The sequence below is a fragment of the Opisthocomus hoazin genome, chromosome 4 (assembly GCF_030867145.1).
Source record: "Opisthocomus hoazin isolate bOpiHoa1 chromosome 4, bOpiHoa1.hap1, whole genome shotgun sequence".
Taxonomy (NCBI): domain Eukaryota; kingdom Metazoa; phylum Chordata; class Aves; order Opisthocomiformes; family Opisthocomidae; genus Opisthocomus; species Opisthocomus hoazin.
The window spans coordinates 39,708,820-39,728,773 of record NC_134417.1 but is presented as its reverse complement, the minus strand read 5'-3'; the positions used below and the strand labels follow the sequence as shown (position 1 = coordinate 39,728,773).

The window sequence follows — 19,954 nt, the reverse complement described above, 5'->3', positions numbered from 1 at the left end:
GGAGGATGCTGTGTGCTGCATGTACTGTGCAAGGGACTGCAGTTCTAGATTTGGGCTACGTTGTATCAAACTAAAATACATCTCAAGGATTCAGTGCTGTTCCCAAGTCTTTTGAAGGGCAAGGAAGTCAAATGCCAGCTCTCATTCTACCTGTGTGTCACAGCAGCATTACTATTTAAGCTCGTCACACAGAGAAGAAATTCAAGAGCTCAAGTGGCAAGAAGGTAGATATAAAAATTCCTTCACACACTGCTGGTACAAATCATGTCTCAGAAGCACTGAAGAAAGCTGAGGAGCATGCTGATGACTCATTTCACATAAAAATTAATTTATATTAATTTAATATATGCAAAAAAGAAATAAAGCCTCAGCTTGAGTCTGAGGTAGGAAAGACACCGCTCCTGTGTAACTTCAGATGCTCTTCCGCTCCTTGGAATGCGCCTGAAGCCAAGCGCCAGGCAGTCACGAGATGGTGGGTCTAATGTAAATTAAAATGTTTGCAACACATTCGGTCACATAAACATAGGAGAGGTTGTGACTAGTGAAATATTCTGCTGAGTAGCTGTTGGACTTAGCCAGTACTTAACCACTAACTGTTCTCAATTACCCATCATACAGCTAAGATTACAGGCTGGAAGATTTCAGTGCCTGGATGCCTGAACTATGTATTGTATTTTGATATGGAAGTTTTCTAAAAAGTTACCATACCAAGACAGAAAAATACAGGGTGGATTTGCAATGTTTTCTAAATACTCTATCAATTATAGATCAAGAAAAACAGAGGTAGTCCTTTTTTTTTTTCTTAGAAAGAGTATGTCAAATGCTGTAGCTTGCAGATACCTTGAAATTACGGCAGGCAAATTTAGAGACAACTCAGATACTAGAAGTAAAAAAGTGAGAGTAATGGGAAACACAGCTTGAACTGATATAAAATCCAATTTCAAAAAATATCAATCTGCTTTTAATCGGTTGGTAACATTCAGAAAGATCACAGTGTATTGCTGGTTTTGTCTCTATAATTGACAGGGGGATTGTGTGAAGGGACACTGAATTATTTTTATCTTATGCGGTGTTCCACAGCTGTTCACCTCGGTAGACCCTCTCTTTCAAACTCCTAAGAAGCTCTTTAGAGAATAGTTTTGGGTTACAACTAATGTGAAAGAACCATAATGCTCTTTCTGCTGAGCTGAATATCAAGTAAGGCAAATAAAAACCCCAATTAGAACTCAAAGTTAATTTCTCCTTCAAAGATCTGTCAAGTTCATAGAGATCTTCAGATACTATGAAAAAAACACAGAACCCCAGTGCACCAACACTGGTTTTGAGTATTAAATATGGCTAAACTATATCCATAAAACAGTCTCACTAAGTACTGGTTTTAGTAAACAGCATTTTGAACAAATACTCTTTTTATTTTATGCAGCTGCATGATAAATTCACAGAATCACAGAATGGTAGGGGTTGGAAGGGACCTCTGTGGGTCATCTAGTCCAACCCCCCTGCCGAAACAGGGTCACCTACAGCAGGCTGCACAGGACCTTGTCCAGGTGGGGCTTGAATATCTCCAGAGAAGGAGACTCCACAGCCTCCCTGGGCAGCCTGTGCCAGTGCTCCGTCACCCTCAGAGGGAAGAAGTTCTTCCTCATGTTCAGGTGGAACTTCCTATGCTTCAGTTTGTGCCCGTTGCCCCTTGTCCTGTCACTGGGCACCACTGAAATTCAGAGCACCTCGAACCTGAAACAGCGCTTTGTACCCAAAATATTTTAATATAAATTCTATTAGTTACACATAATTTAATTATATTAACGCTGTGAACCAGTACCCTCTTCCAGACCCCTCAGTGCCAGGAGAAAGTCTTACTAGCCCCCAGGTACCCAGCAACTCCCCTGTTGGAGATACACCAACAGAGCTGTCTTTATTAGTCCTGGTCAGCCTATCATTCCAAATGTGCCATGCTAAATTATTATCCAACTGATTGAGCAAACCCGGCTCACTTTGACGGACACAGGTTAGACTGCACTTACAAAAGCCCATGGCCACCAGAGATGAGGCAGTAGCTCCCAACAGCCATACAGAAAGATAGCTTACAGTTGACTGCTGACTGAAACTCCTGTGAACTAAAGCATATTCAAAATATATCGCAGGTACCCAAAGTCAGAGAATGGTTTTGAAGCAACGGAGTGCTTATACTAAGCTGCAGAAAGACTGGGATATTCCTGACAAAGGATACATGTGGTTAAGCCATGGTTTTTCAGTCTGTGGATTTCTATAGGCTTGTGCACAACCGGTAAGGAAGCCTGCTGTACATTAGCCTAAATTCCCAACGAGCAGGGGTTTGCATCTGCAACGGAAATGATCTAGGAGACCGCGCACCAAAAAAAAAGAAAAAAGCAGAAAACCTGTGAGCTAAACTGCAGCCTTCTGCCATGCAAAATTTGTGAAACTGCGAGTCTCATTGAACTTTCAAATGCAGCATGCACAATCTCAAAACCGTGTTGCCCAGACTTTGCAGAAATGAGTGACTCCTGCAACAATGATACTGCTGGTTTTCTTCAATGCCTTAAAAACAAATATAATCCAAAAATTGCTGATAGTTTGCCTATAGAAAGGTTCTTCACTCAGTCAAAAGGGAGCGCAGAAGCATTACACATTTATTTGAAGACTAAACAGTTTCTCAAGAAGTAGAACAGACACTAAGGTCTGAAAAGGAAATGGTCTCAATGGCGTAACTAATTTATCATGCCTAAATTTTATCACGCCTGATCTGCACTCTGGTAGAACTGTTGCAGCTCTATACTTAAAAATAATAATATTTTGTTCCAACATTCTTTTAAACAAAGCTGCCTTAATTAAGTTGGTTTGTAAATTAGGTGTGGACTACGACTCCTGCCCAGAAAGACAGAACCCTTTTATCCAAGCTCCAGTCTATCCCCCACCCCCACATCCACCCATCCCCTGCCTATAGCCTTTTGCCTATAAAATGCCTTCTGGAAGCCGTATGTGTTGGGAGGAGAAGAGGAAACAGTTCCTCCGCAAACAGCTTGGCACTAAATAAACCATGCAAACTTTCCTGAAATGTAAGGGTATCTGTTCTATCAGAAGTAAAACCAGACGGCATTTTGAAATGAGCACACCACTTGCCTGTCTGGGGTAAAAGGATTATTTCCAGAGGTGATCCGAAAACAGGCAAGTCAGGCCAGTCGCTTCTCCGCATAGCAGCGCTGCCGCTGCCAGCGGCCACTGCCTAAGCGGACTGGAAACAGGACACCCTGTCATTTTTCCCCTCCATCATTAATATTTATATGTGAGTCCCCTGGGAACTGCCCGTAGTGCATAGGTGTGACAGAATAGTGCTCACTGGTGCTTATTGCTGTATGTAAGCATTAAAGCAGGTGCTTATCAGGGGTCCAGTGCAAGAAGACCACTGCAATCTTCTCATCTATTTAGTAAGTGCTTAGTAACTCTTACATGAATTTTTATTTACATTTTGCATCTTGAGAGAGAAAAAGTCATGTATTCAGACATGGAATCCTAACACTTCACTTCTGCTAGAGATTTCAGCATTCTTTTGGAAGCAGATTCACATGGACTCATAGGATATTAACTGCATAACTGTGTACTAAATGACAGTTTTAGGCCCAGGCTTACAAAACTGGGTGCTTTCACATCACACAACTACCTTTAGGTGTTTGCATAGAGCTGGGACGATCATACTGAGTGCTGAGCACATTCTGATCCCATTCCTGTTTTGCTGGGCCGCTGTAGCACAAGTCAAACTGTTTGTTGCCTGCCTTCTCCACCAATTGTTGCACCCAAGTTTTAACTGCCTGTCCTGATGCTTGGGGTCCAGACCAAACATCCCATGCAATCTGTGCGGGCTAAAGGAACACTCCATAAGCATAAACCCAAGAACTGCAACCTTAAGAAATGAAAGAGTTATTATTAGTCTGGTTACAATCATGCTAAGACATACAGTCCATATTAGCCAATTATTGAAGCTCATTCAATAACAATGTAATTAAAACTACTATACACAAACTTAATATTATCTATGCCTTTTTTTAGTATTGTGTTCACCCTTCTACTGGGCTCAGAAGTCAGTAACAGTGGTGTTCTTTAGAAAAGGCAAAAGCTGGTTATAGTAAGTTGTCAGCATCCCAAGTTGCTTGCTATTATTACAGTGCTAATATTTATGACTTCTTCTTCCTCTTTGCCGGGAGGAGAATGACATTGTGCATTTCTTTCTCCTCACTTTAAGACTGCTTGGGGTCATTTTTATGCTTGCTAAGAGTCTATTAACTTGTTCTTTCTTTGTTGGCTCACAGTTCTGTGTTATATCTCAGTTTACTACATGTTCTAGGTTTTACCTATGCTGCAGACTTGTTCTTTGTTCTATTTGTTAACCCACAAAAATCACTGACTCACCTTCTAAGGCCTCATTTCTTTAGTGACCTGTGGTTGACAGTGTGTGGTTTGTGTCTACAGTCCTGAGGCCTCTGTTACTGCTCTGTGCCTGAATTTTCAAGGCCTCCACTTTTATCTTGTGCTTGTATTTCGGGAGGTCCCAAACACCCTGTTTTTCTCCCCCTAGCCTTTAAGCTGTGGTTTCCAGATAATTTAACTAATGTTTTATTAATACAGCCTAACCACCTTTAGCCAACATCTACTTGTTTTGGCAGTATCACTGGTATATTATTAAAATTACTTTATAACTGGGCAGAACACCTCTCATTTCTTAGTTTATTCAAGCAAGATGAAAGAGCACTGTGCAAGACTGGCAGGAGAAAGCCCTATTAGAGGATGCCAAATTCATTTTTTTTACACACCCCACAAGTGACAGATAGGAGCATAGTCCATGCATGAATCTGCCTAGATACAGACTGGACTAGGAAGGAATGTGTTTTCTCTATCTGTAATGATATATTTATCCTTCCAGTTCTATACCTATATAACTATAGATGACAGTAATTTCCAAGCAAAAGTAGCTATGAGGGAGTATTGCTGGATGTCATTCATAGCAAACTAGCATAATGGAATTAAAACATAGAGGCACCTAGCCCACCATTGGAAAACATTGTTTTTGTGTCTGTGGCATTCTGTCTAACACCAGAATTCCTTTCTCATTCCTTTAGACACATTCGTGGGTCAACTTACTCAACTAATCCTTGCTTCATTGCTGTACCACTGCTACACTGGTCTTTCTCTGTCACTCCCTTGAGAGGGGCAGGGAAAGAAGAAGGTCTAGAACTGTGAGTTTCCATTCATTTTTCAGTTATCTAGAAAGAAGCTCTCAGTAGCTTGACATATGGGAAGTCTGTTAAGCTTAAAGAGCTGCGAACTTTGGATAGTTTTGAAACAACTACGGTTAAGTGGGAACAGCTGTCTCGCATGGAACTAACAGATCAGCTATTTTAACAAGAGAAAGTCAAGCATCAAGAAGAGTGTGGTCAGCAGGACGAGGGAGGTTCTCCTTCCCCTCTACACTGCCCTAGCGAGGCCTCATCTAGAGTACTGTGTCCAGTTCTGGGCTCCCCAGTTCAAGAAAGATGAAGAGCTACTGGAGAGAGTCCAGCGGAGGGCTACGAGGATGATGAGGGGACTGGAACATCTCCCCTACGAGGAGAAGCTGAGGGAACTGGGCTTGTTCAGCCTGAAGAAGAGAAGGCTGCGATGGGACCTAATAAATGCTTACAAATATCTGAAGGGTGGGTGTCAGGAGGATGGGGCGAAGCTGTTTTCAGTGGTGCCCAGTGACAGGACAAGGGGCAACGGGCACAAACTGAGGCACAGGAAGTTCCATCTGAACATGAGGAAGAACTTCTTCCCTCTGAGGGTGACAGAGCACTGGAACAGGCTGCCCAGGGAGGTTGTGGAGTCTCCTTCTCTGGAGATATTCAAGACCCGCCTGGACAAGGTCCTGTGCAGCTTGCTGTAGGTGACCCTGCTTCGGCAGGAGGGTTGGACTAGATGACCCACAGAGGTCCCTTCCAACCCCTACAATTCTGTGATTCTGTGATTCTGTGATCTTCCTGTTTAATAGAGGCGGGAAGCAGAACCAAGAATCCTTGCTTTAAACTTTTTAGATTGTATTTTTCATCAGTTTGTTTCTGTAGTTTCTCTGACCCATTAATAAACACCGGAGCCTTTCTAGGCAACTGAACCAATGTTCCCCTGGAAAGCTGGCAACTCAGAGCAGGACGTATCAAGGGCAGACGCTGGCACTGAATCTGAATTTGCCTATTTTAGAAATGCCGCGCATTGTTTAAATGGGAACTGTTCTATCAGTCACTACATTATGGAGGCAAAATTCAGTAAAGGAATCTGCTTTTCCAAGGGAAAAGTTCTTGCAAATTGATCACTGATTTAAGAATATAGCCAAAGCTCGGAAGGAGGAATTTCCTGCAGCTGTGAAAAAAACCTGGCTACCAGACAAAGAATCTAGCCTTGATCCCTACTAAGTCAGTAGCGAAACTCCTGCCAACTGTGATGACAGTAAGACTATAACAATTAGGGGTTAAGCAGCAATATAGATACATAGACTTAATACATGAGGAGCATCCAATCTGGAATAATTATCATCCCTCTAATAAGGGGCTCAGATTGCAGCAATCCTGACTCAGCCTCTCATCTGTCCAAAATAGAAAAATAGAGAATTACAGATTTCATTGCATCTGGCTGTTTCTTATGAAACCAAAGTCCTGCCCACTCAGCTCGGGCACAAGCGATCCCACAGAGGATGGTATGTTTTGTAAGAAGTTGGGAGGCTGTCCGAGGGTTGTCAGCCAAAATCTCCCTTCCTTACTATTGCTATATAATGTGTCGTTAGCATCTGAGTGCTCCTGCTACTCACATAGTTCCCAGATGTGCTCAGTCCTCACTAAGGCAAAGTCCCTTGAAGGCTACATAAAGCTCTGCATCGGTAATGATGTACTTGGGGCCTTCTATTAACAGAAGAGACACCATGTATACCCAGAGATACAATGCTGTATCAACAGTGTACTACAGAAATACACGCCCATCAAATAGAGACTCGTTCTTGAAATAATGTCAATGGTACTTAGCACAAAATAGCTGGGACTACCTACAGTTATTTGTATATATTTATAAAGACCAGAAAGCAAAGGGTGAAAACTCGTGAAAAAGGTGAGTTATTGAGTGATTTCACGTCTCTGAAGTCTTAAGTTAGTTAAAATAGTGAAGAAAGATCAAAGATAGATTATTTTCACTGAGTGGTGGCTTGAAGAGATGGTAAGTATTACACATCTGATGGAATGGATGACTTTATCACTACAAACTCGAAGTAATCAATAAAGCAGTATCACCACAGTAAGATGGAGGGAGTCCATCCATGCAGTCAACGACCAGAGGCTTGGAGGGCAGAATTTACAAAAAGAGAGACTATCGTTCCTCTTGTAAGTACCAGCTTATCAGTCTTTGGGATAAATCCAATAAGATGACTTGAATGCTTAAAATGGGGTGTAGCCTTTACAAAAGGACTTCAAATTAAAGCAGCAGTTGAAATCACTTCACTCAACTGCTGTCCAACAGCAATTTCCAAAGACGCTTCCTTGATTAGCTGTAAAGCTTTCCTGCAAGGGCACATTTTCTAATATCCTGGGTAGCAACCTAGTCTTTACAGAAACAAACAATGCAATGCTTAGTTCCTACCTGTGCTTGGCTGGGATCCAAAACTTTGATATTCTTCTGCCCAGCTTTCCTAAAGGTTTGCCCCTGTAGACATTTACAGTCTTAAACACTGACAGGATCAGGACCGTACAAAACGCAGCTGTGGCCACCATGTTCTTTCAGACGTTTGCTCCCTCACTTCCTTTATGTGATGACGTATGGCAGTAAACACCACATTAAAGGATCAGGTGTGTAGGACCACTTTTCACTGCTGAGCAGCGCCATTGTAAACATGAGATGATCTGAGAAGCGGGAAGTAGGAGCACAATATTGCCACCTGGTGCAATGGTGCTAATTGAGAGAGAACTGGGCTCTGGCCCCTGCCTGCTTAAAGCGTTGGTTTTGTATCTTACAGAAATAAGTACAGTTTCCAGTGTTAGGATGGGCACCCCTCTTAGTGTACTCACAGCCGAGTTCAAACACATTTGTCCTTCTCACCCATAAACCTCAAATTCTTTCCTCTGCTGCTTCCAAAGAGTGGAACATGAATGGCGGGTGGGGCCCACCAGCACGGCCATTAGCCTGATGGTTCGGGTATTTTTTCTTGGTGAGACAGAAGCCACCATCACTGAATACCTAGACTGAGCAGGGAACTGAATCCAAGTCTCTCATGGTAAACTAGTATACAAGAGAAATCAGCAGCACTACCACTTCAGACAAAACTTTTCATTTCTCTGTGAGAAAGGATGTCAGCACCTCCTTTCACAGATGAGGTTCCCAAGTGGTTAGAAGTGCCATTGATGTTCTGAGGTAGTCTTTCCTGAGGTTAGAAACAGCCCAGATATTAGACTTACTCTATTCTGAATGTCTCCTACTGGCTAGCTTCAGGCAGCCATGGGCTGGCCATGCTGGATTTAGACTGTACTCTGCTCAGCCTGCTGCTTCTTCTGGATCCCTTAGGAGGTGCTTAACTTCCCAAGGAGCCTAATACGGGTTCTGGATTCCTCTCCTGTGCGTAATATCTGACACGTAATCAGAAACAGATCCTGGCCCAAAGCTCCTGCCAGCCAAAAATGGAGAAAAACAGATTGGCTGGCATTCCGCCAGGGTTACACGCTCACAGGCAGACTGATGCTCATCGGATGACATCGCTGCAAATTAATTTCGTCCCAGTATTATCACTTGCAGTTGAAACATTCAGTTGTTTATAACAAAAATAAAGTTGTAGTGGATATTACGAAACATACAGGCCTTTCAGATACTTCACATTGTGGCAGCAATAAATGTTTCTGCTTCGATGTTTTGGTGAAGCTGGAATTACAGCACTGTGACAGTCAGCTCTTGCAGTAAGACAACGTTTGCCCAGATATTAACTTCTTGAAATGTTTGAAGAACTACATTCAAATAAAGTGGAAAAAAACCCCAAACCAACTTAAAACAAATAACTTGCTAAGTAAAGGAACCAGATCCTCAGCTAACATAAACCCTTTAAATAAAACTGATTTAAGCAAATTACAGATACTGAGGATCTTTGCTCCAGAATAAACAGAACTGAAAATAACCATTACACTTTTTCTACTCCCTCCTTCTTCACAATTCAATTTGTTTCAATCTTTCCTAAGGCCTGGTATGAAAGCAATTGTCTTCTGGGGTAAGCATGCAACAGTCACAGGAATCTAGGGCTTTTCTCAGCAAAGGAGGAAAAAGAAACTTCGAAGCTACCTACAGCTTTAAATAATCTCCTTCTCTTAAAAATGGGGGGTAAAAAAGTCTGACCTCGCAGCTAGGTACTTCTGAGCTGGGTAATAAAGTGATAAAGTTCATTTCTAAGACAGATGAGGAAATGCATTAGAAAATTATTCGTATCAAACCAAAGAAAGAATACATTTAAACCACTGTGGCCAAGCAGGTTTATATACCTATCTATATACCTATCTAATTTTACCTTTTGTGTGCCCCATTAAGTTGCTGCAGTAAAGAATATTACACAAATGCCCTGATCTGCTCAGAAATTTGTGCCTGGATATACAAGCCACCAGGATGCAAAGGACGCAGCCAAGCTCTCATTGACTTAACGATCAGAAGAGGTTAATATACCATGGTCTGTCCTTCTACCTCCACTCGCAACCCCACCCTTCTGTTGAGACTATGCGCTTAGTTCCCGAATTCGCGACAATTACTCTGTCAAGGCTGAAGTCATTGAATCTGAGGTCATCTAAGCCAGGCCCTTACCTGCTCCAAACTGGCAGATCTCTTCTTACTTCAGCCAAGCTAGGACAGCCAAGGGTGTATGAAAGCAAGACTGGTCGGGTTTCCGGATAAATCCTGTCTCTTTTGCTATTGCACACATCCCTCCCACAGAATACCATTCATAAACTGGAAACTCTCCACCTTAAAATTAACTAGGTTAATTAACTAACTGGTTATTAATTAATTATCTGGTTTGAAAATGTGAAGTAAAAAGGCACTTGACAATAGCAAAATAACACTGGAATGAAAGGGGGGCTAAAAAAGTCCATTATATCACCTGAGTCTGGTGCCAAAATAAAGTCTCTATTTAGCAGGCATCAGCCCAGCTGGTACTTAACTTCTAGTACCTATTGCCATTTCTCTAAATAGAGTAAAAAATTGATACTGTGTCTCACAAGTTCTTTCAGACATTTTAAATGTAATTGCGACACCTCAGAACATTTCTCCTTCCTCACTTGTTGCTTGAAGATACATGACCATGTAAGGGATCAGCTGGGATTTGATGTGTTACCACACACCAGCAGTGTCACAGCGGCAAATCTCTTAGCCTCCAGCAAACATCAAGTCATCTGCTTAACGTGCTCCATAGTGGATTACCTTAAATCACATTACCTTGCATTTGCCTCATACTATGCACAGACACACGGATACTTAGCTTAGCAAATAAACTGATTTTGCCTCTGAGCCCTTAGACAAGAGGTCTTTATTGAGTTTTGCACCTCGGGTCAACTGCTGTGATCTGCCATTATCAAGGGATGGCAGCAACTCGGCCACTTCTCAGATTAGGTCCAAAGAAAGGCTACTAATAAAACTCAAAAAAGGCCCACAGCTAACCAAAATACATACACTAACTACAGCCCCATGAACGAAAAGGGTTCTCGCACAACTTACGTGCCACCTCACGACATCTCAGCCAGATGGATATGTCAGAATTAGTTTCTGAAGGGCAGAAGTTGTTTTTTTTGAGAAGTACATCTGCAAGATTATGTCGCTTTGCTGCTGAGTCTTCTTTTGTGGTAAAACGGCTGCTGCATTCTTTCCAGTGCCAATAAACCTATAAAATTTGGTGTGTGAAATAAAAATCTTCATCAAGATTATGTATTAGTGGCAGGACATGCAAATGCTAGGTTTTGTTTTTTTTTTAAACCTTAAAATAAGCACTGAATCCTTGCAAAAGACTATGACACAATTAACGGGACAAAACCAGTTTCCCAGAATCTGTAGTTACAAAGGCAGCAACTTAGCTGAATGCAAGTGAGAAATGAGACACACGATCTTTCATCCCAAATAAGTAAGGTTTTACCCAGTAGAACCTAAAATAATATTAAAGTAGTGCTTGCTTAATGAAATTACATTGTTAAATAAACCCTAAGATTGGTATTTCCCTTGTAAAAGGTAAGTTTTTTAATGACTGTTTTCATGTTCTTGTACGTCAGAAGCCCAGAGCGCAGTGACAGTAATGAACAGCAGACAGCACCCTTTGCCTCTGAGGGGCACTTCTGAAGCGCTAAGGTGACCACTTCAAATCACCTTCAGCTCCTGGACTTCCCTCTAAGCTGGACTTTTTGCGTTTCACCCAGCTCTTGAGGCAGCCCCAGACATCTCCCGTCCCCTCGGCCTTCAGCGTGAGGCTGAAGCGGCGATCTGGGCTCTGCCTTCCTCCATTCCTCATCCTGCTCCAGAAAGATCGACCGACGCGTACCTCACCAGCCCCGAGGCCTGGGTGCGGGCCGCGGCCCGCTCGCTGCCGGCCCGGGCCCTTGCCCCTCCTGCCTGGGCCGCCCGCTCCCCAGCGCCTCACGGCCAGCGCCCCGCCGTGTGCCCACCCGCGCCCCGCCTCAGCCCCGGTGCGTGGATGCTTCTGGCGCTGAGGTGTTTGGGGTTTTTTTAATAACGGCTCCCGCAGTGCCTCAGCGCCTCGGGCAGCAGCGCCCTGCAGCGGGGCCGAGCGGGGACGGGGCACACCGCAGCGGCGGGCGGAGGGGGCGCTGCCCAGCCCGGCCCCGCCGCCGGAGGAAGTGGCAGCGCGGAAGGCGGGGAAGGGAGAGGGAGGGGGCGTGGCCGCGGCCTCGCTGTCCGCCGCGGCTCTGCCCGCCGCGCCGATGTCCCACAGGGCGCGAAGGGGGCAGGAGGAGGAGGAGGAGGGGGGGGCGGAGGAGGAGGAAGCGGCGAGGGGCAGCCAGGCGCGGCCCAGGAGCCACCCGGAGCCGGCGGCGAGCGGCGGGCGGACCCAGGGCCGGCATGAGAGGAAGCGGAAGAGGCAGGAGGCGCAGCAGCTCCAAAAGCTCCAGCACCTGGAGTCCTTGTGAGCGGCGGAGGAGGGGAGGCTGCCCGGGGCTCCCGCCTGGCCGACCCGCTCTGAGCGGGCCCCGCCGGCGTTCGGGGCTCGTTTCCAGTGCCGGGTTGTGGGGGGGGGGGGTGGTTACTCTGCCGGTGGCCCCGCGGGAGACAGCGGCCCGTTCCCTTCCCGCAGCGGCCGCTCCCGCCCCGTTTCTGCGCGGGAGCAGCGGCGCCAGGGCCGCTTCCAGCGCTGCTCGGCGGCTGTATTTTCTGGGGGAGGAAAAAAACGGGGCTCTTCCAGGTTGCTCGGAGTCTGGGAACTGCAGCGTGGAAGCAGAGGTTGTTCAGCCGATTTCCACTCACGGAATCCCAGAATGTTCGGGGTTGGAAGGGACCTCTGTGGGTCACCCAGCCCAACCCCCCTGCCGAAGCAGGGTCACCTACAGCAGGCTGCACAGGACCTTGTCCAGGTGGGGCTTGAATATCTCCAGAGAAGGAGACTCCACAACCTCCCTGGGCAGCCTGTGCCAGTGGTCCGTCACCCTCAGAGGGAAGAAGTTCTTCCTCATGTTCAGATGGAACTTCCTATACTTCAGTTTGTGCCCGTTGCCCCTTGTCCTGTCGCTGGGCACCACTGAAAAGAGTGGATTAAAAAAAAAAGATAAAATTAAGGTAGAAAGGTTTGAGATCTGCCTGATGGCTCCCGTCAGCAGCCCGCACTGCTGTAAAGGGTTCATGGTGTTGAAAGGGGTTTGATGGAATAAGAACATCAGAAGGTTCACAAGAACGTGATTTTTTTCCTTTTCAGTCTGTTTGTTATAAGATGAACTAAACGGCACTCCTAAAGCTATGGTCATAAAGACCATTTCATAGCGCCTTGGCATGGAACTGCTAAGCACGTGCACTTTCTCGGTTGCTGTGCTCAGCGTGGCGCCCGCTTGCTGTTTGGGTTTTGATAAATTCTGTAGCTACTGCTAACTCCAGAGAAATGCTGCAGAAAAGATGGTACTTCGGTCAGTAAGGTTCTGTCTTGAGGTTTAACAGACAGGGAGAAGAAGATATTATTCTTACGTGCTAGGTTTGGCTGGCGAAGCTAGGTGTGAGGAACAGCCTGACTCGACATTTTCGGCTGAGCACGTCTGCGATTCAGCGGGGCTGAAGTAAAGAAATTTGGATTAGGTGTTGGGGAAGGGTGCTGCAGAAAAAGAGGAGAGAATTGTGCCTTCGTGGTGACTAAAGCTGAATTGGATGTAGCACGCAGCCATTGGAAAGCAGCGCAGTGAAAGTAGTTGTTCCCCCACGAGAATATGAATCTGGAGGATGGTTGCAGGAGAGGCGTGTGGTGAGATGACAAACGCTGTGCCACAATCTGCTTACATCCACATATCCATGTTCTGCTGTAGTTCTTAATGATTATTGATTAGTAATATTTAAGGGAAAAGATAAGGTGAAGGTTTAAAGTCTATGTCATTGAAATACTGTATTTTCTCAATTTATTTGGCTGTGCTCAGCTGCAGAGTAACACTATTTCTATTGCTTTTCAGCTATGAGAAACCTCCCCCGGGGCTAATTAAGGTTGGTAAATTTATTGCAGTAAATTCTTAGCATTACGAGGGATTTTCACACAACTTGCGTTTTAGCTGTTTATCTTGTGTACGTTACCTATATAAATTACAGAGAGAAGTAGGTGCTTCCAGGGAAAAACTCGGAGCTCCTCAGTTACAAGCCAGCCTCTTTGACTTGATGAATCCTGAGTGAAATGCCCAGAGTAAGAGGACGATACCAGTTCTTTCATCACCTCTTAGCAAGCACACTTAATGCAGTATTTATAGTGCAGATAGAGGAGGGAGTCATTTATGGTGAAGCAGACTTTCACTTTGAATGACATCTTTTCAGAATTCTTCTCCATTGGTTATGCTCAAATAATTGTCTAAAAATACTTTCATAATGATTGTTGCTTTTTCCAAATTTGTATACCTAAGCCATAACCTAGTGCTTTTAACCTAAAAAATAGTGCTCTGTGTTGTAAAGGCTGTTTTTAAATGTTATGTCGTGTTAGCAGGAAGAGAAAAAAGAAGTCTCTGTCTGTTAAGTTTTCATTTATATTCTTTTTTAAAATAAATTACTAAAGTAAATGAGAAGGAATGGAATTAATACGACAATAAAGTTCAGACTGGAAAATTCAAGGGTGAGGGGGGGAAAAAGAAAATTGCTTAATGCTCTTAAAAAGGTCAGGTATTTTGGATCCTTTGTGTGTTACAAGAAAAAGAAATGTTGCAGGGCAAATAGGTTCCATATTAAGTGAAGGCCTGCACACTTGGAGTATTAATTTTTACAAAGTTTTTTAAAAAACGTGGTTTTTTATTGTCCTTATCTTTTTCTGTAGGAGAATGAAACAAAACCAGAAGACTGCATACCTGATGTACCCGGCAATGAAAGTGCACGAGAATTCCTGGCACATGCCCCAACAAAAGGGCTTTGGATGCCTTTGGGAAAAGAAGTCAAAGTCATGCAGTGTAAGCTGAAAATATTCCAGATGTCATTGGACCTTCATATAGCCATCCGTTTACCCTGGGGGAGGGCAGAATGTCTGGTGGACAGATGACAAGGTCCAGGTAGATTGGCATCATATTGATATAAAAGCAACCAGTACGTTGAAGACTGTAATAAAATGGATTTTATGGATGTTACGTTTATTGACATAATACTTGTATCCATTTATTTGTTTCAGCAAATTGAAAATATTTTCCATAAATATGTTTGGTTGTTTTTTTTCCTCCTCTTTTGATCTGGCTCAGAGGTGCAATTCACGGCTGCTTCTTTTTTTTAAGGTTGGAGGTGTAAACGTTATGGACACAGAACAGGAGATAAAGAATGCCCATTCTTTATTAAAGGCAATCAGAAATTGGAACAATTTAGAGTAGTGAGTACAAATTCTGTAGTATTATTACTTGTATTTTTTAATATTGATGATGCATAACCATGCAAGTGAAGAGAAGCCTGTTAGATGATGCTTTATTAAGGACTTTTCCTCTGTCTCTAGTATAATGTAGATGCTGAAAATCTCCTAATAAAGAAAAAGCTGCAGATGTGGTTGGATGTTTGACTACTTTGCAGAAAATCTACTCTTCGAGAGGAAAATTAGTAATTTTTACATTTAAATTGGAAATCTTCAAGAACCTGTTTCAATCATTATATTCAGTTTTTGTGATTAAAATGTTTAGTCAAGCTTGAGCTGCCCACATTACAGCTGCTTCAAGCCTTCCGCTCTCACTGAACAACTGCATCGTGAAGCCTGTTGTCTAGGTCTGTAATCCAGTCATTGCCTACAAGTCTGATCTCTTGCTACGTGAGGCAACATCTCAGTTCTGCTGATTCTTTCTGCGTGACCTCTTTAATTTTTCTTGTTGCTCTACATTGTTAAACTGTATTTCAAGCTCTCGTCACTTCATATCTTATGTCTTCATTTCTGTCCTTGAAAAAATGCAAGCTGGACTTACTGTATCCAATCAGAATGCTACTGCAAAGAGTATTTTTAGCCCTCTCCCATGACCAGATTGCCTCTATTCTTCATTTTTCCTCAGGCTGCTTCTCTGTTGCATCAAACTGTTGCCCTTCATGGTGTATTCCCAGCACCTTTCATTTGCTACTGACATTTTAATTCCCCCCTCTGGTCAGCGTCTGATATCTTCTCTCTGTTGAACTAATTTGCTGAATCTTGCAACAGAAATAGTCACCCCATCTTTTTGCTGCATTGTTGCATGGCATGAACTCACCTTAAATGTCTGCAAGGTTTATTTGCTGACTTCCTTCACGACAATCTTTTGCTGCAATGCCTGTTTAATTTAAAACTAACTGATTTAAGAACCAATAATGGTAGCGCATAGCATATTAGGGCAACTACATTAACCTTTTGTCTAATATTCCTTGCTCTTATATTCCTGTGCGTTTGTATCCAAGTTTTTAAAATACGCTGTAAGGACACTGCTTGTTATTTTGAGCTTAAGTATTCCTTCTGTGTCTAGCTATTCCTATAATATATCTGTGGGGTTTTCTTACTTAACTGTGGTGGGAGAGGGAGAGAGGTAGTATGCCTAAGCAGAGTCCCCTTCATTAGTGAAGTAACTAGATAAGCTTTTCCTAAAGTAAAAAAAAAAAAACAACAAACAATTCAGATTGATGATGTTAAATCTGAGATTATGCTTGTGAATTAACAGCTCACTAAATATATTTCATATTTTGATAAAAGCCTCTTGCATTAGTTTATTTTTTTAAGAAATACAACAGTGAGTAATAAATACTTTTCTTTACCACTTTAAAGGCACATGAAGATCCAATGTACGATATAATAAGGGAAAACAAACGTCATGAAAAAGAAATGAGGTAAGTCTGTTTCTGTAGTAAACTGCTTTAAATTTGGTTTTCATTTTGATAATAGGATACTAATGTATAGGTGAAATTTTGATATAAGCTGCGCTTACCAGCTCCAGACTTTTTTTTTTATGGCAGTTTCTTTATGTTGGCAGACACTAATACATTTCTACCTTCTCAATAATCACTCATTAGTACTTGCTACCTCTTTAATTCTATTAGCTTCTATATTTTTTCCCAAAAGGTTTAAATGTCAGAATGTTCAGATACTTGAGTTTATTTTTTGTTTAGGCCTAGAAAAAGATTTTAAATTTTTTTTCTTCTTTCACTGACTTCACTGATATGTTTTTTAAAATTTGGTACATCAGAGTGCCTTCAGTAGAGATGAAGGGATGGATTTCAACAGCTAGTTCCAGGCACCCGATGTTGTTCCTCATGTGAGGTCATTATTCAATATATAAAGCAGCAGAGTTCTGTAATGCGTTTTTACTTAACCTGCATCAATGAGGTAACTGAACAAACTATAGGTAGCCCATAGAGTAGTACTGCTGCTGTGGGTGTGTTGCCTTTTTTTTTGTTTGTTTTTCTTTTAAGAAAAAAAAAAAAGCAGCAGAGCCTTGGAGAGCATACTGAAAACAACAGTAAAATAAACAGTTTATCCCCATTTGCCAGTAATCCATGAAGGTTCAAAGGAAGAGTGCCTGTCAAAAATACCTCTGCATCTAAAGCAGAGCCTACTCTGTCAGCTTCACTGACATCTCTGTATTGGCAGGGAAAGGAATTTTGTAATATCGTAATCCCAGTATGCATCTGTGTGTGGATAAGCATAGAACTTCTTATGGTGGTCTGGTGACAGCTGGTGCCTCATTGTTTTGCACACATAAATATTGGCCAATAAGCTAGTCTGTCTGATACCGCGTGGGATGGAAAGTGCCTGAAAGCAGACCGTCTGCTCGTCTCAAAAGAGGTTGCTTTTATCAGTCTGAAAACTGTAACGAGAGTGTAATTCAGCAAAAGACGAAGTGTTCCCCTGCCCTTTGCATGCAGCTTCCATGGCTCAAGCTAGGAAGGAAATGGATGAAAGCTTGAAGAAATTATTACAGGTAGAGAAGAGCTAGAAAGGATTCTTACTCACATTTTTTAAACTCAGGATACAGCAACTGAAGCAGCTCCTGGAGGACTCTACCTCAGAAGATGATGATGATAACAGTGATGACAGCGATGAGGATGATGAAGATGGCAGCAGCTCCACTTCCTCAGAATGTAGAGATAAACACAAGAAAAGAAAGAGAAAGAAGGAAAAGAAGAAAAAAGAAAAGAAGAAGAAGAAAAAGAGAAAGCGTAAATCATCTAAATCTAATGAGAAGTCAGAATCTGACTGATGGCAGTCACCTGCTGCGTGCTCATTGACCTTTACTTGTGAACTGGAAGGAAAGATCCAAAGAATGAGGAGGAAACTACCAGAAAGGGCTTTATTCAACTCAGAGCATACAGATGGATACACACAGCATCCTACAGTGGATGTCCTCTTCTGCCCCTCTGCAGTGCTGCAGCCAGAAGGAAGAGAGCTGCATTGAACAATACTCAATCAACCATATCTTTATACTTTAAAACCCGTGCAAAAGGTCATCCGTCCCAGTCAGATTGGGCCTCTGCGTTGCTGCACGCGACTTAGCAGCGGTGACTACCAAGGTATCGCTGACAAATCTGTGGAATTCAGCAGACTGTATTGAAGTGTCTTTTCTCCATGAAGTTATTTTATTACATACAATGCCTCATTGTAACAGGATTGCAGTTTGCACCATGCAGAGCACTAACATTTCACTGACAGTGCTTACAAAAAGCAAGTTGTACTGTAATTTTTTTCTCTGCATACCGCCTATGTGCTGAAGTTCATTGTACTTGTCCTGGTACTGGCAGCTAAGGAAATAAAGAGCACTGCTGAAGGGGGGAAAAAGTTAATCAAGGAGATTTACTTTAAAACAAAACTGCAGTGTCAGCAAGACTTTTTTTTTGTGTAGCAAAATCTCAACATCACCACCATTAATATGCACAGTTCTGCAGTACCTAAATGCTCTCAAAACCATAGGAGTGGGAGCCAAGTGTAACAATATTAGATGTTCAACTTTACTGTAAAGAGGTAGTGATTTTAGTTATTAAAAAAGGGGGTTTTCATGTTAGAAATGAAAAAGATTAATTTCTACATACACTTCAGTATCAGTTGTTTTGATACATTTGAATTTTTTTTTCCCTTTTAAAAAGGCTGGGGGAAGTGAACTCCAACTTTTTTGATGTTTACTAAAATTATTTTGTATAGTGTTTTATGAATCATACCACAAGAATATGAATGAGTAAAGCTTTCAGAATAGTTTTCAACTATATGCATATAAGCTACAGAACAGTAGTGAAGGACTTGTAAGCAGGAAGAAGGGAAAGTTTTGTGTAATTAGTTGACCTTGTGGACTGACCACACTTTCTTTTAAATAATCTTGCAAGGCAGACTTGACTAGCAACAGTAAGCTAGCTATAAACTGTATTAGAGTAAGCATCTCTTTTTGAAACATCAAGGTACAGTGGTACAAAGCTGTAATTTGAGGACCTAGATAATGTATATTGGTACTCTGCAAAAGGAGAAAGAAAAATAGATTTGTTTTGAAAGGAGTAGGAAGGACTTTCAAGAACTTAGTCTCTGTGCTTACATTTATATTGAAAAAAGCACAGTAAAGTATGATAGTAGTAGAGTGAGCATTAACATTGAAATCAAGGAACCATAAACAAAAGTGCATTTAAGACTTTTTTTTTTTCTCCCGAGAGCTTTGGAAAAAAAGGACAGGGGAAAATATACATTAAAATGTGTTTTTTCCCTTCTGTAAGTCTAGGAGTCATTTAGTTCAAATAAACCCCCATTCCTTGCCAGTCATTCACAGTATGTTCTGGGGAAAAACAAGGTAGTCAAGGCCTACTTACAAAAAGATTCTTTGTCTTATTCCCAGAGCTTAAATGTGGAGTTGTGTTTTATCCTCCAATATTATTTAGCAAATCTCCCTGTGATGGGATTTGCTGGTGACTGCTGATAGTTCCCTGTATCAACATCACCATCAACAAATTCAAAGCTCCTGGCTCTTTCACCAGAAAAAAAGATTTAACAGCTGAAATAGCATGAGGAGATTTACCATGGCCTGGTTCTGTGTATTGCCCCATTTGGTGTCGAGAAGATCCATGTGTTTATAGCACTGGTGATTGTTGGACAGATGCTGGAAGCTGCAGCTAGTATTCACCTGATGCATTGCAAGAGAATTCTCACTCAAGTTTGTCTAGAGCAGAGCTAACCTAAAGATCTCTGCAGTTACTTTAGCTTTTGTCATTGAAGATTTTTTCTGAAGTTTAGTTAAAAAAAGCAAACTCAGTTTTTCCTTAGTCTGTCATC

General features: G+C 42.4%; 2 protein-coding genes across 2 annotated transcripts in view; one reads left to right on the top strand and one right to left on the bottom strand.

Moving 5' to 3' along the window:
* Positions 1-11,681, bottom strand: part of FKBP9 (FKBP prolyl isomerase 9) — a 33,750-nt gene extending 22,069 nt beyond the window's left edge. Inside the window, exons 1-2 of the mRNA XM_075418655.1 lie at positions 11,579-11,681; positions 10,768-10,930 (exon numbers count right to left, since the gene is read on the bottom strand). The gene's annotated coding sequence lies outside the window, so the exon portion shown is untranslated. The remainder of the gene's footprint in view (positions 1-10,767; positions 10,931-11,578) is intronic.
* Positions 11,682-11,978: 297 nt separating this feature from the next.
* On the top strand, positions 11,979-18,515 carry RP9 (RP9 pre-mRNA splicing factor). Its single transcript, XM_075418653.1, has 6 exons — positions 11,979-12,181; positions 13,701-13,731; positions 14,543-14,672; positions 14,988-15,079; positions 16,478-16,539; positions 17,678-18,515. Exons 1-6 carry the CDS (start codon positions 11,979-11,981, stop codon positions 17,907-17,909), a joined length of 750 nt encoding a protein of 249 aa, XP_075274768.1. The 3' UTR covers positions 17,910-18,515.
* Positions 18,516-19,954: the final 1,439 nt, after the last annotated feature.